Source organism: Drosophila albomicans, unplaced genomic scaffold (assembly GCF_009650485.2).
Source record: "Drosophila albomicans strain 15112-1751.03 unplaced genomic scaffold, ASM965048v2 utg000164l_pilon, whole genome shotgun sequence".
NCBI lineage: Eukaryota > Metazoa > Arthropoda > Insecta > Diptera > Drosophilidae > Drosophila > Drosophila albomicans.
The window spans coordinates 1-25,471 of record NW_026263540.1 but is presented as its reverse complement, the minus strand read 5'-3'; the positions used below and the strand labels follow the sequence as shown (position 1 = coordinate 25,471).

Genomic DNA, 25,471 nt, shown 5'->3' with positions numbered 1-25,471 from the left:
TTGAATTGTAAGGTGTGTCGCAGAGCCAAGTACGACAGACACCCAAAGAAACAGGAATTAGGCGAAACACCAATCCCTTCACATACGGGGGAGATGTTACACATAGACATCTTTTCCACTGATAAGAAATTCTTCCTCACTTGCGTCGACAAGTTCTCCAAGTTCGCTGTAGTTCAGCCCATCCCGTCGAGAACCATAGAAGATCTGAAGCCAGCAATTCTTCAATTGATGAATTTCTTCCCAAAGGCTAAGACAATCTACTGTGACAATGAACCCTCATTGAACTCACAGACAACATCTCAACAATGCTGACCAACAGTTTTGGAGTCAACATTGCGAATGCTCCACCGTTGCACAGTGTTTCGAATGGGCAGGTAGAGCGATTTCATAGTACCTTGCTAGAGCTTGCTAGGTGTCTAAAAATCGACAGGAAAATAAGTGACGCAGTAGAAGTCATTTTGTTGGCGGCAACGGAGTACAATAAGTCAATACACTCTGTTACCAACAGAAGGCCGGTCGATGTCGTTCAGGCACGTTCAGACGAACCGCAAGATCAGATCCAAAGCAAAATAAGAAACGCTCAAAACGCGCTAAGAAGCAGAGAGAATGCGTCGCGGCAGAATAGAGTCTTTGAAGTTGGCGAGAAAGTATTAGTTAAGTCCAACAGAAGGCTGGGAAACAAGCTGACGCCTTTGTGCGAAGAAAGAGCGGTAGAAGCGGACCTGGGGACCACGGTCCTAATTAAGGGGAGGGTGGTCCATAAAGACAACATATAATGACCCCCTTTCTTCTCCTTTTTTTTAGCCACTAGGCATTTATATTTTTTAAGCCACTAGGCACCTACTTTTTTGGCCACTAGGCACGCTAGTATTAGTTAGTAATAGTTTCGTCAGCCACTAGGCGCATTTATGTTTAGCCACCTTGGCATAAGTTTCTATCAATCTTCCATTTGGTGCTGGGTAACCTCTCTAATAAAAAAAACTAAAGTAAAAATAAAACACACATTTCACCCTACAGGTTTGAAATCATACTTGTCTTTTCTTTGTCGCTGGCTTCGGCGCACATCACCGACTACTCGCACGCCAAGTACATCCCCATCATAGATGGGCAAGTCCTGGTTTGGGAAGAGTATGCTTATGTAAAACATTCCGCGAACCTGTCGGAGTACGAACGAGTTGTAGAAGAGACAGTCAAGCTCATTGACGTTTTTCCACAGTCTCACATGAAGAAGCTCCTGGTCGTAGATACAGTGCATCTGCAGGACTTGCTAGAGGCCTTGGGTACGCACCACAGGGTCGCGAGAAGCATAGACTTCCTAGGGTCCATACTAAAGGTTGTGGCAGGTACACCTGATGCAGGTGATTTAGAAAGGACTAGGTTCACGGAGATGCAACTGATAAATTCCAACAATAGACAAATAGAAATAAACACTAGAGTTCAAGACCAAATTAATAAACTAACCTCCACGGTCAACAAAATTTTAAAAGTAACTCAAAATTCACAAATCGATACAAGTCACCTGTATGAAACTTTGTTGGCTAGAAATAGAATGTTGTCGATGGAGTTGCAGAATTTAATGTTGGCTATTTCACTTGCTAAAGCTAACATAGTTAGCCCTAACATTTTGGATCACGCAGACTTGAAATCAATTTGGTTAGAGGAACCCACCAACACCCCGATAGGTGACCTTATGTCTGTCTCGTCCGTAAAAGTTCTTCAGTCCCCTAACTCATTGCACTTTATTATTAAATTCCCCAAAGTCAAATTTTCCTGTAGAAAAATAACTATTTACCCTGTCGCCCATAAAAACTTCATTCTGAGAATGCCGGACAACGTCATAGCCGATTGTGATGGAGAAACTCATAATCTTCAGAGCTGCACCGTCTCGCCGGGGGCCACATTTTGTCGCTTGGCGACAGAGACCTCATGCGCAAGGGAAATACACGCAGGGGCACGGCACATTGCGAGATCCAGCCTAGCGACCTGGAGGCGATCACCGAGGTAGACGAGGGATTATCATAGTCAACGATAATCCAGCAATGATTCAAGTCGACAACGGTACCGAGATCAGAGTGCTAGGCACGCACCTCATCACCTTCAACGACAGAGCCAGAATCAACGGGACTCTATTCATCAACCACAACAACGCCCAGAGTAGAGTCCCTGGGATCGCCAACTTCCCTATCTTGAATATCACCGCCAGCCAAGACATTCTGAGCCTCCCGTTCCTTCACCGATTAAATGAACGAAACCTGGAGGAAATCGAGAAATTCAAGGAAGAAGCAGGAACGCATCGCACCTACAACGTGGCGTTCTCCGTGGCGGCTGTATGTTGCGCGCTCATCTGTGTCGGCCTCACCTGTCGGCACATCATCACCGCGAGAAGGTCTGCAAAGCTGCTGAGGGACGTCGTTGCGGAGATAGGGTCGGCCGAGGGCGGCCTTAACCTCGAGGGGGGGAGTAGTTAAGACAAACAAACGGTCTGAGTTCGCTGACCGAATACGACACTGGCCAAATAGCTGAATAAGCATTTGACCGGATGTCGTTGCATAGCCGGCAACCACGACATATTTGCGTGGCCGCTATGAAACGATCTCGTAATCATAAGTTGCGGGATTGTCTTGTTTGAATTTATGTTTTAGTTCATTTCTTTATTCGAACAGAGGCACATCGGCCCTGTAATAAACAGTAATAAGAAATACTCCGCCTTTCATTTCAAGTTATTGGATTTCAGGTGTTATTAATTTAATCAAACTCTTGGTTAAAGTAAAATCATTTTATTGATTCAAATAATTTGTACATACACATGTACATACGAATATATGCAACGAAGACACTCAATAGAGACACATACATACACATATACATGTGTATATATGGAGAGAGGGGGCAGCAGCGGTAGTAGGAATGAGGTGGCAAACGTATGATCGACGCGCGACCGTTAAGAGAAGGATAGCAGTAGTAGCAAGCAGCAATGTATGTATTGTAGTAGGACGTGTGCCTACATATACATACACACATACATATTTACTCAACGCTCTCTCAGCTATCCGAACTCTCTCTCTCGATATTGGCTCTCTGCATCGATTCTCTCAATATGTCACATTCTATGTTATACAGAATTGAGTTACGCTGTTCAGTCTTGATGAAGCAGTGAAATAAATCGGACGTTTGAACTGCATCGAGATTGTTTTATTGTGTGCGCGGGACTACCACAATTTTCAGAAGTGGGATCGACAAATCAAAAAAAAAAAAAAAAAAATGAACACGCCTACATTCGAGAAGTACACCACGGCACAACTGAAGAAGTGGCTGACGGCGCTGGGTTTGCCCACGACAGGCAGTAAGGCAGAGTTGATATCGCGATTGCTCGATGCCTCGCCGGAGATGTTTGAGGAGATGCAATCGGGAAGCGACGATTTTTTAAGCGTTGCAAGTGTTCTGCCTGGCCAGGAAAGTAGATCGTCCAACAACAATGAGCGCTATGAGCAGAATCAAAATGATCGCGAAGGTTCTAGCCCAGGAGAGAGTGTCCACCAGGAATTGCTAGACACGATTCAGAAGCTACAGGAAGAATTACGATTGAGCAAAGAGGAATTGCAAAATGCTCAGAATAACACAGTTGCGCATCAATTGTCTATAAGTACAACAGAAATAGACAACAACAACGGCGCCACACAGTTTGTGCGCACAGCTGCACAGCAGTCGGCGCCAGTAGTCGCGAATCTCAGCGACGGCAACAACAAGAACAACGGTAACGGGATCGACACATACAACAACGGCGCCACACAGTTTGTGCGCGCAGCTGCACAGCAGTCGGCGCCAGTAGTCGCGAATTTCGGCGACGGCAACAACAAGAACAACGGTAACGGGATCGAAACATACAACAACGACGCCACACACGTGCTCGATTTGTGCACAGCTGCGCAACGGTCGGCGTCAGAAATCGCAAAGTTAGGCGACAACAACGACAACAACAAAAACAGCGATTCTGTATATCAAGCTATGGGCAACACTAAAAACGTAACGGGCAGTGCTAGAGAAGAAAAAAATGAGCTAAACGAAATAAGAAGTGGATCAGCTGTCTCGCTCGCACTCGCAAAGGAGGTTACGCTGGAGTTCGAAGGGAAGTCATGTGCGCGCATTTGGGTAAGCCAACTCAAAAGCGTTGCAGCCATGTGCAAGCTTGATGAGGAGTCGCTTCGTATGCTATTAGCCATAAAATTAAAAGGAAATGCTCAGCACTGGCTCCATGCAAACCCGACTCGCTTGCGTGAGCCTTTCCAAACACTGTGCGACCAATTGATATTAGCATTCGGCACTGGAGCTTCGAAGGCGGAGCTACGACGAAAGTTTGAGCAGCGTAAATGGCAACAAAATGAGCGTTTTACAGTGTATTTCGAGGAAAAGATCGTTTTAGCGCAATCGATCAAATTGGACAACGATGAGCTCTTGGAACAGATCATCGAAGGAATACCGTCGCTGAACTTACGTAACCAAGCGCGTATTCAGAGATTCGGAGATCCAGAACAAATGTTACAAGCCTTTGCGCACATATGTCTTCCGAAGTACGATGGAATGGGAGGCACCAAGACGACGGAGGAGGATAACAACAGGCGATGCCACAACTGTAATTCCAGAGGTCATCTTGCCAAGGAGTGCCGCAAGCCGAAGAGGGAGCCGGGATCATGCTATGCGTGCGGAGAGATGGGTCATTTCATAGCGGAATGCAAGAAGAAGAAGAAGGGTGTTGGTGTACTCAACGTAAACACCGGGCTCAACAACAATTATGTAAGACATTTTAATATTTATTTTTCAAGCCAACCTAATTTGTTTATTACTGCAGAATGCCTCATAGACTCAGGAAGCCCTATTTCATTTCTGAAGAAATCATCATTTCCATTGAATATACCACTGGATAAACCGGTCAATAATCTCTATGTTGGAATCAATAAAAGCAAATTAAATACATTTGGAATAGTATCTTGTTTTGTAACGAAAAGAAAAATAAAATTTAATTTTGATTTACTAATAGTCGACGATGAGTCTATGAGTTATGAAGCAGTGTTAGGTAGGGACTTCATGCATACATGCGGCATAAATTTCAATTTAGAGGCCCTAAAAGATTTCGATGCCATAAAAAAGAAAGATAACGCAAAGTTTTCCGAACAATCACATATGGTTAGTCAACGGAAAACAGAAACCTCTACCCACACTGTAAGATATGAGTCTAGTCTACAGCCACTGTTAAAAGCAGAAACTGTTAACTGTCCGGTGTTAAGCAGCGAAACTTTTAGGGGACAGACTGCGACTGTTAAGCAACAACTGTTAGAGACACACCCTGTTAACGATAACAGATTGTACGATGAATCACAGCTGTTAGGAAATGTTTATGATAAATCACAACTGTTAGGAGATAATTATGCCAAATCACAACTGTTAAGAGACAATGATAGTGAATCACAACTGTTAAATGATATTGACGCCAAATCACAGCAGTTAGACGATCAATTTATTGAGGACGATAATTCAAATGAAAAAGCTGTTATGAAATTATTAGCTGAAGCAGAAATCGTAAAAAGGCATCCAGGAGTCTCTACGGATAAGAAAATAGTTAAGAGCGAAAAAGACTTTTCAACAGAAAACAGGCAAAATATAATTAGACAACAAGATTGCGATAAACTGCACATAAAACAATGTGATGGGCCGGAATTGGTAGATAGTTTTGACAAAGACATGTTCAATATTCAGATTGTAGAAGATCAAGAACAAGTTTATAATTATGGAGAAGATATAGATTTTAAGACACGTTGTCAATTTGTAAAGATGTTCGAGGACACATATGTAAAAACTAAAAGGCCAGATGTTCCAATAATTAGGTGCGAAATGAAAATATTGTTAAGCGATGATAAGCCTTTCAGTTGTTCGCCCAGACGATTGTCATACACTGAAAAAGAAAAACTTCTCAAGATGTTAGATGAGTATATAGAAAATGATATAATAAGACCGAGTGACTCACAGTTTGCCTCGCCAATTGTATTAGTTAAAAAGAAGACAGGAGATTTACGTTTATGTATAGATTTTCGGAAACTAAACAAAGTACTAATAAAGGACAACTATCCACTACCTTTAATTGATGACTTGCTAGACAAATTAGTAAACAAAGCAATCTTCACAAAGTTAGATTTAAAAAAATGGTTACTTCCATGTTTACGTGGAAGAAACGTCAATCAAATACACATCATTTGTCACTCCGTTAGGACAATTTGAATATAAAAGGATGCCCATGGGGATTAAAAAACGCTTCAGCAGTGTTTCAACGTTTTATGAATAAAATTTTCGATGACCTAATCAGGCAGATAAAGTAATAATATATATGGATGACATCATGATTGCGAGCAAAAATATGGAAGAGCATTTAGATACGTTGCAAGAAGTGGTACATAGGCTGGTTCAAAATAGGTTAGAATTAAGGATAGATAAATGCGAATTTTTAAGATCAAGCATAAAATATCTAGTATTTTTGATAACAAAGGAAGGTATTCAGGCGGATGAGAAAGGTATTGAAGCAGTAAAAAATTTCCCGATTCCAGACAAAGTTCATGTAAGTAATGTTGGTATGTAAATCTGCTCACGCAGATACTTTTACGTCGACCAATCGATATCTGCTCACACCGATATATCGATGTCCGTTCACACCGACTCATCGTCCTTTCCATCTTACATTCGGCCACCCTGATTCAGTCATCAGCCTCTGATGACCAGGCTTCTTCGTTGACCTCAGCATAACGCCATAGCTTCATGTTGTCGACGCTTGTAGCGGTATTAATAGGCCCTTCTGTGTTACCAACTTTACGCACCTCATATCGCCCGCTACGCTTTATTTTCGTGACCTCATATGGTCCCAGATATTCGCTAGCTAGCTTCCTACCAGCCACGAACTGCGTACGGCGAATGGCAACGAGATCTCCAAGCTTATAGCCATGTTCGTTCTTCCTGTTTTTATCGAACGCTTTTTTGTAGTTATCCTGTGCATGCTGTATTTCATCTTTCGCTTCTTGCCGAGTCTTCCGTCGCTCCTCGTCGAAACTGTTGTACATTTCGTCATCTAGCATCTGTAGAATTCTGCAATCGGCATCATTTCTCATCTTAACGCCAAAACATAAGCTCGAATGGTGAGCGCTTCGTCGACTTGTGTGTGTGTACCATTGATGACTCGCTGCACCTTTGGTACAAACTTAAACCATTTGTCGGGCTTATCTGCAGACAGCTTTGAGATTATGGCCAAAATTGAGCGATTAACGCGTTCGACTTGGCCGTTTCCTCTTGGGACTCCGGTGGTGCTCCAAATGTGTTCGATTCCATTCTCCTTTACATACGACTCAAATGCAGCTGAAGTAAATGCCGATCCACGATCGCTAATGATTCGGCAAGGATCTCCGAAAACGTCGGACCAATTCCTCAGCTTCTGCAGAGCTTCCTCACTGCTCGTGGTTTTAGTTGGATACTACCAGACAAATTTTGTGAAGCCATCCACAATTGCAAAAATGTGTTTATACTGCTTGGTCGTTGCATCCATTACTCCCAGATGGTCAACATGTACGGTATACAACGGTTCCGCTCCTTTGTCGATCTTATAAAGAAATCCCTCCTTCTTGCCTAATTTTTTGTTGTATATGATGCATTTGACGCAGTTACTGATGACCTTGGATACCTTTCCCTCCAAATGTGGAATCCAATAGTTTTGTTGTATGGAATGCATAGTCTTCTGGGTACCGAAATGGCCAGCTTTGTGTGCTTCTGTTATGATCTCCTTTTCCATAACTTTTGGGACCACCAGCACATCCGTTCCTTCGACAGCTTTGTACAATAGGCATCCCTTAATTTTGAAGTCTTCATATGGGCGGCTGGACAAGATCTCCAAAATCGCTTTTACCATGGCATCACCTTCCTGTGCTTTCTTCAGTCTGGCAGAAATTTCAGTCGAAATAACCATTATTTGGGGTGGGTAGCGACTTAAACAATCGACGTGTTTCAATCGATTTCCAGGCCAATGTTCTACTTCGAAATCGAACTGCTCCATGTACACCACCCATTCTGCCACGTCGCGAGGCACATCCTGCTTCTTGCTTGAAGGCGGCGCAGTCGATAATCAACTTGAATGAAATACCCAACAGGTACTGGCGAAACTTTTAAAGCGCCAAATAAACGGCCTTTGCCTCCAATATATAACTGTGCTTTCTCGACTCGGCTTCTGTAGTCTTCTTACTCCAGTAGCAGACATGATACAGTTGATCATCGTACCACTGCAGCAATGTGGCACCAAAACCCATCTTTCGAGGCATCTGTGTGGAGCTCTGTGCTGGCATCTCTATCATAGATTCTTAATACTGGCTCCGAGGTTAGTGCGTCTTTCAACCTTTCCAGCGACTGTAACTCAGCAGATCCCATTCGGAAACTCTCATCCTTCCGTAAAAGATCTGTTAACGGCTTTGCTATCTACGAATATCCTCGTATGAACTTCCGAAAAAATCCAGTGAGACCCAAGAAAAACTGCAGGACTTTAATATTCTGTGGTGCTGGAAATTTTCCGATAGCTTTCGTCTTCTCTATTCCTGGCTTGATTTTCCCGTCTTCAATTATATGGCCGAGAAAATGGATTTTCGTCTGGAGAAAATGACACTTTTTCCATTTAATTTTCAGCCCAAACTCTGCTGACTTGCTTAACACGCGCTCCATTTTCCTCAGGCATTCGTCTGCTGTGACTGCATGTATGATTATGACATCCATATAAATTTCTAAAACATCTTCGTTTATCAGCTTTTGGAAAAACGTGGTTGACAAATCGAATAAAAATCGCTGGCGAATTACGAAATCCAAATGGTGCTTGGTTGAACTCGAAAAGGCCTTCCTTCGTAATAAAAGCTGTGAACCTCTTGCTGTTTTCTTCCACCGACACGTGGAAAAACCCATTTTCCAAATCCATAACGGTGAAAAACTTGGCCTTCTGCAGTTTCTCCAACACGTCGTCAATCACCGGTACTGGGAAGCAGTCTTTGAGAACCATTTTGTTTAACTGGCGATAGTCGACACAAATGCGGTTGCTTCCATCCTTCTTTTTGACAACAACTAGGCGGCTAGCAAAATTAGATGTGGACTGTCGAATTACGCCTGTATCCAGCCACTCGTTGATTTGATGTTTTACCGCTTCAGCTTCGCTAACAGCAATTCGACTGGGTGCCTGCCGAAAGGGCACAATGTTGGCATCCGGCACGATCTTAGTTGAATTGGTCACTCAGCTGTTTTCTTCATCGCATTGAAATTGCCAATCATTGTTTCCACTGCTCTTTTATATTGCGGAGAGGTCTCAATATCATTGTTGGTTTCTAAAATATTGAGAATACTTAACTGATTTGATTCTACAGTTTCCTCCCCAGCAGGGGGAGAAAACTCGTAGCCGGCTGCTGTCATCTGCACTCGAAACTTTGCCACGAAGTCGTATCCCAGTAAAGCATCACAGGCGATGGCATCTTGCGGAACAACTAGGAACCTGTGTGTCAGCTGCATTTCGTCGATCTTCACCTCTGCATTGAATTGACCCAGAGGGCGAGTCATACCTCTTCCAAGACCTCGTAGTGTTGAAACGCTCTGCTGTAATTTGACGCCACTAATTTTATTGACCATTGCCTCTTTAATTATTGAGACGTCAGCTCCAGTATCCACTAGCGCCTCTACCACAACGTCAGCGATTCGCAGCTTTTTTAGTCGACGATCCTCGTAGACAACTTTCATGTTAGGTGCAGCCTTGCAGTTTCTTGACATGTGCCCGTTTTCGTTGCACCGAAAACACTTAACCTCACTCTGACAATCTTTTCGAAGGTGGTCGATTGCGCCACAGTTAAAACAATGCTGCTTCTTCTCAGTTTTAGGCTGTGCGCTGTATTTCTTTTTGCTTGGCTAATTTTGTCGTTTCTCTTCTTTCTCATTCGTTTGGTTACTCTCATAGACTTCATACTTTTCTCTCAATTCTTTAAATGATGAACATCCGTACAAAGTGAATTTAAAGTCGCTTTTGAGATTCAAACCATCCACAACGTATTTTATCACTGATTGTATGTCTATAACTCCACGCGCAGCAATACATTTCATTTGCAGCAGGTAATCGTGAAAACTTTCGTCTTTGTGTTTCACACGCTCAGCTAATTTCTTATTAATTTCGGCGCTTGACACATTTCCCTTAGCAAATTCTTCAATCAACTTTGTTCGCAATGTATTATATTCGAACACTGCAGTTGACTCCAGAAATAGTGCCGCTGTACGAGTCATCTTGGCGCGCGCTTCGACATATTTCTGCTTATCACTGAGTCCGTATGCGTCTGCGTTCAAGTCAAAGTTTTGAAACCATGCCACCACTTGCATACTATTTCCATCAAACTCGGGTATAATTTTTGCAAAATTTTCCACTACCAGCTTTCTTTTTGTATTTCGTCAGCTCGGATTTTCAGCGTTAACAACTGTACTAGCTGCTGCAGCATTTCATTATTTTCGGTCATTATACTCATTTCTGCATGTGTGGTTTTGCTCTCTTTCTTCTCAGCTTTATTCTCCATCATCTTTACGCTTTTTCCAGCTTCTTTTGCTTCAGCTATCCTCTGGCGCGATCGCAGCGAGTATTGTTGTCTCGCTTGCACTACTTGGTTTGCTTTTGCTCTGTTTTTTTCGAATTTGTTCCACTCATATACACACAACAGCTCTAACGGTGCTTTTTCCAAGAATTTCACAACCGCTTGCAATTCACTTTTAGGCTTTTTAATTATGTTGTATTTTTGGACGAGCCTTTTAATACTGTTGTATTTTTGGACGAGCCTTTTAATTCTGTTGTATTTTTGGACGAGCCCCCAAATATAAGGCTAGTTGCCTTAGTTTTATTGTTATATAGTAAGTTTTAATATAAGTTTAAGTATAATATAAGTTTAAGCTAATTGATTATTGATAATTTTAACACTGCTGAGCACTACAACACGCACGGCTGTTCTGCTTTTCTGCTGATCACGGTTCTGCTCGTACTACTGCTGTTCTCGTACTGCTTGTTCCTTCTGTCGACTCCGATTTCTGCTCACGTCGGCTACTCGATAATTTTACGTCGACCAATCGATATCTGCTCACACCGATATATCGATGTCCGATCACACCGACTCATCGCCCTTTCCATCTTACATACATGTGAAGTATGGCACTACTGGTTGCTGGCAACGAGTGGCAACGCGAGCTTAGTGAAAGGATACGGCAGCACTGATCATGAAAGCGAGATCGACGAGAAGTTAGTTGGTGTGTCTGCGTTGATAGGAACAGTTGTCCTCAAATCGTGTTGAACATTATTCTGTTTAATTTATCATTACTTCATTACTTTTATATTTTCTATCAATAAATTACTCTACTTTGTTACATTTGGGGGCTCAACCGTCTGAAGTTCGGTATTGTAAAACAGAATTAATTGTGTTGAAACGGCGTTGAAAACCAAATCGAGTGTACATAACATATTGTCGAGTCGCGATGAATGTGTGTGTGCATGTGTGTGCATGTGAACAATGAAAAAAACAGCTGCAATAGAAAAAGCTAAAGTTGAAAGAGGACAGAAATATACGCTGCGAAGCAGAGAGACAGTGAAGACAGAAGAAGTGAAAATCAAATCGGTGGAACTTGCGAGAAATAGCGCAACAAACAGAGTGAAGAAAGAAGAAGAAAAAAAAAGAATTATTGGAAGTTGCAAGCAATAGCACAAAGGAACAAAGTGAAATTGAACTGGCGAAAATGGAGCAGATGATTGAGCAAAATCAAGTGAATTTGCAACAAATAATTCAATTATTAAACTTAAAAATTCAAGCCGATGAAATAGACCGGCAAGAGCCAAAAGTGTCGGTTAGAAGGGTTTTCTAAAGTTGTGCCAGATTTTGATGGAGAGTCAGTGCCAGTGGAATATTGGTTTAATAATTTCGAGCTAAACGCAGACGCATACGGGTTTAAACGAAAAGCAAAAATACGTAAATGCGCGATCGAAAATGACAAAAACGGCTCAGTTGTTCCTTGAATCTGTATTTGTATGTAGTTACGGAGAACTAAAAAGCAAGCTGTTAAATGAGTTCAAAAGAGAATATGAAAGTGCAGAGATACATACAAAACTCAACGAAAGAAAGAAACAAGATGTTGAAAGTTTCCAAGAATATGTGCTGCAGATGAGAAAAATTGCTGCCTTGGGTAACGTCGAAACAAAGTCAATTATTCGCTACATAGTAAATGGCTTAAATATTGCAAAAGAGTTTAAATATAACATGTACGGCTGCAAGACTTTTGAGGAACTAAAAGAAAAATACTGTGACTATGAGTGTGTAAAAGATGTTGAAAACCAAAAAGACGATAATAAAGAAAGAAAGCGTAACCAGAACAGCGACAACTCTAAAAACCAATCTCGTTGCTTTAATTGTGGTTCAGTCGATCATATGCGTAAAGACTGCGTAGCTAAAACGAAGTGCTTCAAGTGTCAAGAGATGGACACATTTCGTTAAATTGTCCTAACACTGTAAAAGCCGTTCAAGTTGTTAAAGCAGATAAGCGACTAAAAAATTATAAAACTAAAAAACGTTGAGGTATCATGCCTGGTTGATACAGGAGCCGATGTGTCTATAGTGAAGTTCTCAGTTTACAAACGATTGCCTGCAGTGGAGCTCAATAAATGTACATCTGTTCTGCGTGGTATGGGAAAAGTCAGTACAATTCCGTTGGCGAATTCGAAGGAGTCGTAACAGTGGACGATGTTCAGTCGCTTCAAAAGTTCATTGTGGTACCAGACAACAAGATTGAATTTGATGCACTGGTTGGATATGATTTTGTGTCAAAGTTTCATTTTGCCCTGAATGAAAATGGATTCAACTTTTCGTCGTCGTCAGCTCAGGAGGATCACGCTGACCTTAATCAGATGAGTATTTATAATATCGTTGAAACAAAAGTTGATAAAAAATGCTCCCCCGCAGTACAAACGAGCATTGAGTCGCTGAAGCAGCGGAGCAGCGTACGTGGCGATGCGAGCAGCAAGGAACGCTTGCAGCTGGAGCGTGAGCTGCAGGAGGCGCGTCAACAGCTTCAAACGAGTATTGCGACCATGAGCGAAGCACAAAGGCGTGAGCAAAAGTTGCAGAAAGACCTAGCCAAGTTGCAACTGGAACAGCAGCAACAGAGCAGCGACAACAAGGTGGCCATGAAGGAGCTGCAAGAGCGACTAGAGATCACAAACACCCGAGCTGCAGCACAAGGAGCAGTTGGCACGAGAAGATGAACAAAAGATCGCCGACTTGAAGACGCTAGTCGAGACCATTCGGGTGGCCAATGCCAATTTATCGGCCAAAAAATGCGGAGCTTTCGACAGTGCTGGAAGTGTTGCAGGCAGAGAAGAACGAAATGATGCAAAGCTTTGAGTTGTTCGAGATGGAGGCGGACATGAATGCCGGAAGACTTGTTGAGAAGCTGCACGGCATGAAGCAGGAGCTGGAGCAATCGCACAGCGCACTTAAGTTGCAGAAGAGCAGCAACAAAGCAGTTGCAGGAGCAACTGCAGGAGGTGCAACAAACCGATCAGAATTGCAAGGCACCGCTGTCGAGGTAGCTGAGCAACTGCGTCAGCTGAATCAGTCGATTGGTGAATTGCAGAAAACTGTGCATCAAATGCAGTACGACGAAAAGCGAAAACAGGTGTATGACTATAAAGAAGGTGACTTAGTTGCTGTGAAGCGAACACAATTCCTTGCTGGGAGAAATTGCACAATAATTACCTTGGTCCATATGAGGTAATAGAAGTGAAACGCAATGGGTGTTTTGAAGTCAGAAAAAGCTGCACAGATCGAGGGGCCCAATATTACTATCACAAGTTCTGACAATATGAAGCTGTGGCAGTACGTCGGGTACAACGATGATTGTTTGTCGTCTGGGACAGACGATGCTTATCAGGATGGCCGAATGTGAAAGTATGGCACTACTGGTTGCTGGCAACGAGTGGCAACGCGAGCTTAGTGAAAGGATACGCAGCACTGATCATGAAAGCGAGATCGACGAGAAGTTAGTTGGTGTGTCTGCGTTGATAGGAACAGTTGTCCTCAAATCGTGTTGAACATTATTCTGTTTAATTTATCATTACTTCATTACTTTTATATTTTCTATCAATAAATTTCTCTACTTTGTTACATACATACACATATACATGTGTATATATGGGAGAGAGGGGGCAGCAGCGGTAGTAGGAATGAGGTGGCAAACGTATGATCGGCGCGCGACCGTTAAGAGAAGGATAGCAGTAGTAGCAAGCAGCAATGTATGTGTGTGTATGTATGTATACTAGAATGTATGTATATGTAAGCAAGCAAGCAACGGCGCCAACAATATTTTACTATTGGTGACAATTAACAAATTTAACAAACAGCGATAGCGAAAATATATTTGTAACATATAAATATAATATGATTTGGCCGGAATTGCGGCAGTAGAAAATTTTTGGCCGACAATTGCGGCAGTTAATATTATTTAATTTTGATTTCTAGGTGAAGAGTTTTATTTTGTTAGTCGACGGCACGACTTTCGTTGTCGATAGTAATATCGCCAACTCGCTATTTTGCTGTTTTTGTTGTTGTTGTGTTGTTGTTGTTGTTGCTGCTGCTGCTGCTGCACATATATAAAGCGCGAGGAAAACTTTTTTCCCGCTCAAATATTTAACAATTTTAATAAAATATGTATAATTCAAAGAAAACAAATATACTAATTGGGTATGTATATATGAGTAAGTAAGTAATGTTGGTATGTAAATACCAGAGAACGGAACGGGTATACAAGTTAACAGACAAAACATTTCGAAACCCAAACAACAAATCCCACAAGTCCAAAATGCAGACTCAGCGTCTGACCAACTTCCTGCACGAGTGCACCTGCAAACATTCCAAGAAGACCCAAGCCAAGTTGCCCAATACATCCGCCACATGCCGGTGCAAGCAATTCCAAGAATAAGAAGCATTGCACCCAATTCACCAACCAAAGCAGCGCTGTCAACGCCGCTGCTGAAACTCGCAGCTTTATATAGGGCTAGCTTTAGAATTAGTCTTTAGTCTTTAATTCAATTTTCAATAAAGAACGGTTCCATCGGAATCGTAATGAAATATATTTTTGTTATTATTTTTAAATAAAATAATTAACTGGCGCCCGAGCAGGGACCGGAAAGTTCGCGTATCGATAGTGCAAAACCGTATCTAAGTGCGCCAAAGAACATTTTCGGTCAAATCGCGTTACGATAGAGCAAAACAGTTTCTAAGTGCGTGAAAAGCGAATAGTGCATCGACAGAGCAAAACAGTTTCTAAGTGCGCGATTCAAACCAAGTTATTATCCCAATAAAGGGCTCGTGATAATCAATCACTGGGAAATAACAATAAGCCAAAAGGACGTTAATTCGACCAAGTGCGACCAAAGCATTTAAATTTGCAAAACCTTCGCGACTATTAAATTAGTCAGTTGAAGGAACAGTTCAAACAATCTCGGCAATTAAGTTAGCCAACATAAACCTGTACCAAGCCATTAAGTTAGCTAGTGTAACAGGTGAGGTTGTGAGAACTGCATCGGTGACCACATATTCTGCAAGATACGTTCTCAGAATACTCTCCAGGAGGTATGGATCACGGAGCCCCAGTAGCAGCTGCAAAAAGGAACAACCCGTCCCATCAGGAAAGGTGGCCACATCATTGCTAATGTAAGCTAGATATAAGAAATTTTTACAAAGAAAGAAAACAAAAACGGAAATTAAAAAACATAAAGCAAAGTGTAAAAATATACAAGACTCCAAGGAGTCCATATAGAATATAGCAAATCGCAAGCAAATGAATAAAACTAAAAGCGAAAAGCAAAAATTAAAAAAAAATATATAAGAAAAGAAACAAATCATTGCAAGGTAAACAAGACTCAAAAGAGTCCATAGTAAAAGAGTAAATAACATAAATAAGTGTAAAGCGATAAATCAAACCAAAAAGATCACAACGGTGATATAACTTATTCCAACTTTTTGCGATTCCCAAGGGACCCTCCAATGTAGAAGGAAAAAACCATCCACTGGTTATAAACTTATAATATAAAACAAAAAAAAAAAAAAACAAAAAAAAAAAAAAAAGGAAAAAATATAGCGTTTAAATTTCATCTTATCGCTTATGGCCAATCGTCATAACTTAATTCGACCCCCATATTAGATCCTGAAGAAATAGAACAAGTGAACGAAGCACAAAGACAACGTTCAATTGAGAGACAAAAACAATAGGCATTTAGAACATCAACAAAACAGACCCACCATGAACGAAGATAACAGAGCGCTCTAACAGCCGCTATAAGCGAAATATTAGCCGAACAATTGCCAATATTATTAAGACAACATACCAATCCTGTAGAAGATTTTCTAAAGTCTCCCAGATCATGTTATTGCGCCAGAACATCAAAGAAATTTGACAGATCTTGACAGAGTACCCGACATAGCAAAAGGTTTGCGTGAGTTTAGTGGAAACCCCGAAGAATTTAGCTCATGGAAAAAAAGTGTAGAGCGTGTTTTACACAAGCATATAACTCATACCAAGGTACGCCCAAATATCATAATATCTTGCACACCATCCGAGACAAGATAACGAAAAGTGCAGACCAAGCTTTAGAAGCATATAAGGTACCCGCTTAACTGGATGCCATGTGTGTAGATGTCTTTCGCTGCATTATGCAGATAAACGAGACATAGCAACCCTAGAATATGAAATGACTACATTAGTACAAGGTACGAATCAATCAGTGGAAGATTTCCATAAAGACGTATACAGACACTTGTCCCTAATTTTAAATAAAACGAGTAGCATGGATATTGACAGAAACGGGGAAGCAATGTTGACAAAATTATACAGAGACAAAGCTCTAGACACTTTCATTCGAGGGCTACAAGGTGACTTGCCTCGGCTATTAGCATGAAAGAACCAGCAGACTTACCTACCGCACTAACATCTCTGCTTAAAAATGGAAAAATCAAACCTTTAGGTCGAAACATGCCACTTTTAAAGGACATCCGACACATTTTAGAAAACAGTAATAGTAAACCCATACCAGCCCCACGGAATGTCATCCTCTCAAACAGACAACCACCACCAATCCCTTTCAGACAACAACAGCCACGACAATACTTACACTACGGACAACTACCACCAATTCTGGTATCAACCAATTGCCAACCCACGGCAATACACTGTTGTCACAACCTCTCAACAGGTTGCACCACCTAGGCCAATGGCCCCGAAACCGCTACCGCGTCCAGAACCAATGGATGTGGATTCCAGCGTTCAAACGAAATTCGTCAACTACATGAACAGACCACGATTTGAAGCTGGGAAAGACCCCCCGGTCCTATACCAGACGGACAGAAACGACAGAGAAACTTTAACATACAGACAAACAACGACGAAATAACAGAACCTTCGACAGTAACTTACGATACCACAACTAATTATGAACAAGCAGTCGCTGAATACGAGATACACGCAGACGTAGAACAAACAATAGAAGAATACGTAGAACAAGTAGACCAATATGACAACAACTATGAAGATGACACTTGCGAATTTAATGACTACTCTGCACAAAATATTTTAGAGTAAAGAGTTCCTCTCTCCCATACTTTACTTGTAGATTGAGGAACGGCAAAATAATTAAAATTCTCATTGACACTGGATCTAATAGAAATTACATCAAGCCGAAATTTGTAGAAAACCCCACTCCAAATAAAAACCCTTTTCACGCCGTCTCGATAGGAGGCAATACACTGGTAACACACCACAAAAAAGGCCAACTTGTTCAATATAACAGATGTTGAGGTGAAATTTTTTCTTATTAAAAGACCTAGAAACTTTTGATGCTTTTTAGGTAACGACACCTTAAAGGAATTAGGAGCAGAAATAAATCCAAGTAAAAAACCTAATGATAATCAAAACAAGATAAAAATCCCTTTAAAAAACACAAATCTTCAAAGCAGTAAATACAATAGTATAAGAACAAGCCAACCTGTCAGAAACACAGAAAACAAATCTAAACCAACTCTTAAAAAATTTCCAAAACCTCTTCGCCAATCCAAATCAAAAACTGACCTACACAACCAAGGTTGTAAATGTCGCGCCCGCTATATTTCAGCGAGCTTTGGGATGACATACTTCATGAACATATCGGTAAGATATGTTTCATTTACATAGACGGATCATCATATTTAGTAAAAGATATGAATTCCCATTACAGGAACTTGGAGTTAATTTTTCGAACTTTACAAGATGCCCAACATGAAATGTCAGTTAGATAAATGCAAGTTCATGAAGAATAAAGTCGAATTTCTAGGTTTTGTAATTTCCGATAAAGGCATCGAAACAAATCCAAATAAAGTCGCAGCGATAGCAACTATCCCTGCCCTAAAACTCTAAAAAGAGCTGAGATCTTTTTTGCACTCTCCGGCTACTACCGAAGATTCATACAAAGTTATGCTAAGTTAGCAAAACCCCTTACGTCTCTTTTAGGGGGGAAGATGGACACGTGTCCAAAAAACAGGTCATCAAAAAAACCAATTACTCTTGACTCCGAAGCATTGAAGGCTTTTCAAAAACTACGAAGTTGTCTTATTTCAAAGGAAATAATTCTTCGCTATCCAGATTTTACTAAAGAATTTCACTTGACAACGGACGCGTCTAATTACGCAATAGGAGCAGTCCTATCGCAAAGACAACCAACCAATTTCATTCCTATCGAGAACACTAGCAAAGGCAGAAGAAAACTATGCAGCTAACGAAAAAGAAATATGCTGGCACAATCTGGTCACTTAAAGCTCTCAAAAATTATTTATATATGGAAAAGCAAATAGTCAAAATATTCACCGACCACCAATCCCTAACACATTCCTGACCAGTGGAACGAAATGCTAGAATTAAAAGATGGAAATCCTACCTAGAAGAATATGACTACGAAATATTCTACAAACCAGGAAAGGAGAACGTCGTAGCTGACGCACTCTCGAGAATATCAAACTGATCAAATCAATTCCATAGCCTCAACTCAGCATAGTGCAGAAAGCTCAAGTCACGAACTAATACCCAGTATGGAAGTCCCCATTAATGTTCTCAAGAACCAAATATTTCTTAACAAGCAGATAAATCCGAACTACATATTCTCTATACCATTCCCCACGTTCCATCGACACGAAATATACAAAAAGGAATTTAACGACAAAGAATTAGTAGAAACTCTTAAAAAATACCTCAACCCTTCGGTTATAAATTGCATCCAAACAACTGAGGATATAATGGGGAAAATACAACTATTATATCCTAAATATTCAAAAACGTCAAAACCCGATTCTCTCAATCCATGACTGTAGACCTCACCAACGAATCTAGACAAGAGGGAGGAAATCCTCAAAAATCCACAATAGAGCACACCGCAGTGCCGAAGAAAATAAAAATTCAATTAGCAGAAAAATTCTACTTCCCCAAAATGAAACAAAAAAAAAGCAACATAGTAAGGCAATGCAAAATTTGTAAGGAATCTAAATATGACCGACATCCCCTAATCCAGAAATAAAAAAAAACTCCAATACCAGAATATCCCGGTCACATCATTCACATCGACATTTACTCAACCAAAGGCCATTTAGTTCTTACAGCAATAGATAAATTCTCAAAACTAGCACAGGCACGCATAATCAATTCAAAAGCAATAGAAGACATTCGAACACCACTTAGGGACATTATTTTTCTATTATGGAGTTCCTAAGTTCGTTGTAATAGATAATGAGAAATCTCTCAACTCAAGGTCCATAAAATTCATGCTTAAGGATCAGTTAAATATTACAATTTACACTGCGCCACCATATAAGAGTACAGTTAATGGACAAGTAGAAAGGTTCCATTCGACACTTTCCGAAGTAATGAGATGCTTACAGAAAGAAAACCACCACAGAACCTTCGAAGAACTTCTAGATAGAGCCGTATACGAATATAACTACTCTTTCCATTCCACAACCAAAAAGCGACCATTAGAGGTATTCTTCGGAAGGAGAGTCACGACAAACCCAGACCAGTACGAACAGGCCAGACAAGACAATATTGACAAACTTAAGACAGCACAAAATAAAAATTTTACAATTCCACAACAAAAGCAGAAACGAAATAATAACTTATGAGCCAGGACAAGAAATATATGTAAAAGTAAACACACGTTTAGGTTTCAAAACTTTCCCCAAGATTTAAGAAAAAACTTGTTAAAGAAGATAAAAATACAAACATTTTAACAGAATCTGGAAGAATCGTACATAAAAGTAACATCAAATCATAATATTTGCAGGGTATATTACTATGGACAATAACGGAAGCTACGATGGACATTACAAGCTACACGAACGCTCAGACAGTGACCAAAAAAACTAAAAACTAAAAGCGAAAAGCAAAATTAAAAAAAAAATATATAAGAAAAGAAACAAATCATTGCAAAGTAAACAAGACTCAAAAGAGTCCATAGTAAAAGAGTAAATAACATAAATAAGTGTAAAGCGATAAATCAAACAAAAAGATCACAACGGTGATATAACTTATTCCAACTTTTGCGATTCCCAAGGGACCCTCCAAGGTAGAAGGAAAAAACCATCCACTGGTTATAAACTTATAATATAAAACAAAAAAAAAAACAAAAAAAAAAAAAAGGAATAATATAGCGTTTAAAATTTCATCTTATCGCTTATGGCCAATCGTCATAACTTAATTCGACCCCCCATATTAGATCCTGAAGAAATAGAACAAGTGAACGAAGCACAAAGACAACGTTCAATTGAGAGACAAAACAATAGGCATTTAGAACATCAACAAAACAGACCCACCATGAACGAAGATAACAGAGCCGCTCTAACAGCCGCTATAAGCGAAATATTAGCCGAACAATTGCCAATATTATTAAGACAACATACCAATCCTGTAGAAGATTTTTCTAAGTCTCCCAGATCATGTTATTGCGCCAGAACATCAAAGAAATTTGACAGATCTTGACAGAGTACCCGACATAGCAAAAGGTTTGCGTGAGTTTAGTGGAAACCCCGAAGAATTTAGCTCATGGAAAAAAAGTGTAGAGCGTGTTTTACAAGCATATAACTCATACCAAGGTACGCCCAAATATCATAATATCTTGCACACCATCCGAGACAAGATAACGAAAAGTGCAGACCAAGCTTTAGAAGCATATAAGGTACCGCTTAACTGGGATGCCATGTGTAGATGTCTTTCGCTGCATTATGCAGATAAACGAGACATAGCAACCCTAGTATATGAAATGACTACATTAGTACAAGGTACGAATCAATCAGTGGAAGATTTCCATAAAGACGTATACAGACACTTGTCCCTAATTTTAAATATAAACGAGTAGCATGGATATTGACAGAAACGGGGAAGCAATGTTGACAAAATTATACAGAGACAAAGCTCTAGACACTTTCATTCGAGGGCTACAAGGTGACTTGCCTCGGCTATTAGGCATGAAAGAACCAGCAGACTTACCTACCGCACTACATCTCTGCTTAAAAATGGAAAATCAAACCTTTAGGTCGAAACATGCCACTTTTAAAGGACATCCGACACATTTTAGAAACAGTAATAGTAAACCCATACCAGCCCCACGGAATGTCATCCTCTCAAACAGACAACCACCACCAATCCCTTTCAGACAACAACAGCCACGACAATACTTACACTACGGACAACTACCACCAATTCTGGTATCAACCAATTGCCAACCCACGGCAATACACTGTTGTCACAACCTCTCAACAGGTTGCACCACCTAGGCCAATGGCCCCGAAACCGCTACCGCGTCCAGAACCAATGGATGTGGATTCCAGCGTTCAAACGAAATTCGTCAACTACATGAACAGACCACGATTTGAAGCTGGGAAAAGACCCCCCGGTCCTATACCAGACGGACAGAAACGACAGAGAAACTTTAACATACAGACAAACAACGACGAAATAACAGAACCTTCGACAGTAACTTACGATACCACAACTAATTATGAACAAGCAGTCGCTGAATACGAGATACACGCAGACGTAGAACAAACAATAGAAGAATACGTAGAACAAGTAGACCAATATGACAACAACTATGAAGATGACACTTGCGAATTTTATGACTACTCTGCACAAAATATTTTAGAGTAAAGAGTTCCTCTCTCCCATACTTTACTTGTAGATTGAGGAACGGCAAAATAATTAAAATTCTCATTGACACTGGATCTAATAGAAATTACATCAAGCCGAAATTTGTAGAAAACCCACTCCAAATAAAAACCCTTTTCACGCCGTCTCGATAGGAGGCAATACACTGGTAACACACCACAAAAAGGCCAACTTGTTCAATATATAACAGATGTTGAGGTGAAATTTTTTCTTATTAAAAGACCTAGAAACTTTTGATGCTTTTTTAGGTAACGACACCTTAAAGGAATTAGGAGCAGAAATAAATCCAAGTAAAAACCTAATGATAATCAAAAACAAGATAAAAATCCCTTTAAAAGAACAAATCTTCGAAGCAGTAAATACAATAATATGACCGACATCCCCCTAATCCAGAAATAAAAAAAACTCCAATACCAGAATATCCCGGTCACATCATTCACATCGACATTTACTCAACCAAAGGCCATTTAGTTCTTACAGCAATAGATAAATTCTCAAAACTAGCATAGGCACGCATAATCAATTCAAAAGCAATAGAAGACATTCGAACACCACTTAGGGACATTATTTTCTATTATGGAGTTTCCTAAGTTCGTTGTAATAGATAATGAGAAATCTCTCAACTCAAGGTCCATAAAATTCATGCTTAAGGATCAGTTAAATATTACAATTTACACTGCGCCACCATATAAGAGTACAGTTAATGGACAAGTAGAAAGGTTCCATTCGACACTTTCCGAAGTAATGAGATGCTTACAGAAAGAAAACCACCACAGAACCTTCGAAGAACTTCTAGATAGAGCCGTATACGAATATAACTACTCTTTCCATTCCACAACCAAAAAGCGACCATTAGAGGTATTCTTCGGAAGGAGAGTCACGACAAACCCAGACCAGTACGAACAGGCCAGACAAGACAATATTGACAAACTTAAGACAGCACAAAATAAAAATTTACAATTCCACAACAAAAGCAGAAACGAAATAATAACTTATGAGCCAGGACAAGAAATATATGTAAAAGTAAACACACGTTTAGGTTCAAAACTTTCCCCAAGATTTAAGAAAGAACTTGTTAAAGAAGATAAAAATACAAACATTTTAACAGAATCTGGAAGAATCGTACATAAAAGTAACATCAAATCATAATATTTGCAGGGTATTACTATGGACAATAACGGAAGCTACGATGGACATTACAAGCTACACGAACGCTCAGACAGTGACCAAAAAAACTAAAAACTAAAAGCGAAAAGCAAAATTAAAAAAAAAATATATAAGAAAAGAAACAAATCATTGCAAAGTAAACAAGACTCAAAAGAGTCCATAGTAAAAGAGTAAATAACATAAATAAGTGTAAAGCGATAAATCAAACAAAAAGATCACAACGGTGATATAACTTATTCCAACTTTGCGATTCCCAAGGGACCCTCCAAGGTAGAAGGAAAAAACCATCCACTGGTTATAAACTTATAATATAAAACAAAAAAAAAACAAAAAAAAAAAGGAATAATATAGCGTTTAAATTTCATCTTATCGCTTATGGCCAATCGTCATAACTTAATTCGACCCCCCATATTAGATCCTGAAGAAATAGAACAAGTGAACGAAGCACAAAGACAACGTTCAATTGAGAGACAAAACAATAGGCATTTAGAACATCAACAAAACAGACCCACCATGAACGAAGATAACAGAGCCGCTCTAACAGCCGCTATAAGCGAAATATTAGCCGAACAATTGCCAATATTATTAAGACAACATACCAATCCTGTAGAAGATTTTCTAAGTCTCCCAGATCATGTTATTGCGCCAGAACATCAAAGAAATTTGACAGATCTTGACAGAGTACCCGACATAGCAAAAGGTTTGCGTGAGTTTAGTGGAAACCCGAAGAATTTAGCTCATGGAAAAAAAAGTGTAGAGCGTGTTTTACAAGCATATAACTCATACCAAGGTACGCCCAAAATATCATAATATCTTGCACACCATCCGAGACAAGATAACGAAAAGTGCAGACCAAGCTTTAGAAGCATATAAGGTACCGCTTAACTGGGATGCCATGTGTAGATGTCTTTCGCTGCATTATGCAGATAAACGAGACATAGCAACCCTAGTATATGAAATGACTACATTAGTACAAGGTACGAATCAATCAGTGGAAGATTTCCATAAAGACGTATACAGACACTTGTCCCTAATTTTAAATAAAACGAGTAGCATGGATATTGACAGAAACGGGGAAGCAATGTTGACAAAAATTATACAGAGACAAAGCTCTAGACACTTTCATTCGAGGGCTACAAGGTGACTTGCCTCGGCTATTAGGCATGAAAGAACAGCAGACTTACCTACCGCACTACATCTCTGCTTAAAAATGGAAAATCAAACCTTTAGGTCGAAACATGCCACTTTTAAAGGACATCCGACACATTTTAGAAACAGTAATAGTAAACCCATACCAGCCCCACGGAATGTCATCCTCTCAAACAGACAACCACCACCAATCCCTTTCAGACAACAACAGCCACGACAATACTTACACTACGGACAACTACCACCAATTCTGGGTATCAACCAATTGCCAACCCACGGCAATACACTGTTGTCACAACCTCTCAACAGGTTGCACCACCTAGGCCAATGGCCCCCGAAACCGCTACCGCGTCCAGAACCAATGGATGTGGATTCCAGCGTTCAAACGAAATTCGTCAACTACATGAACAGACCACGATTTGAAGCTGGGAAAAGACCCCCCGGTCCTATACCAGACGGACAGAAACGACAGAGAAACTTTAACATACAGACAAACAACGACGAAATAACAGAACCTTCGACAGTAAACTACGATACCACAACTAATTATGAACAAGCAGTCGCTGAATACGAGATACACGCAGACGTAGAACAAACAATAGAAGAATACGTAGAACAAGTAGACCAATATGACAACAACTATGAAGATGACACTTGCGAATTTTATGACTACTCTGCACAAAATATTTTAGAGTAAAGAGTTCCTCTCTCCCATACTTTACTTGTAGATTGAGGAACGGCAAAATAATTAAAATTCTCATTGACACTGGATCTAATAGAAATTACATCAAGCCGAAATTTGTAGAAAACCCACTCCAAATAAAAACCCTTTTCACGCCGTCTCGATAGG

At 40.2% G+C, this 25,471-nt stretch overlaps 1 protein-coding gene across 1 annotated transcript; it reads left to right on the top strand.

Annotated features, from left to right (window-relative positions):
• The first annotated feature begins 3,129 nt into the window (after window positions 1-3,129).
• LOC117577448 (uncharacterized) lies at window positions 3,130-4,937 on the top strand. Its single transcript, XM_034262339.2, has 2 exons — window positions 3,130-4,791; window positions 4,847-4,937. Exons 1-2 carry the CDS (start codon window positions 3,262-3,264, stop codon window positions 4,856-4,858), a joined length of 1,542 nt encoding a protein of 513 aa, XP_034118230.1. The 5' UTR covers window positions 3,130-3,261; the 3' UTR covers window positions 4,859-4,937.
• The last annotated feature ends 20,534 nt before the right edge of the window (window positions 4,938-25,471 follow it).

Excerpts from the sequence above, each read along its gene's own strand:
- LOC117577448 (XM_034262339.2), top strand. The coding sequence starts at position 3,262 with ATGAACACGCCTACATTCGAGAAGTACACCACGGCACAACTGAAGAAG.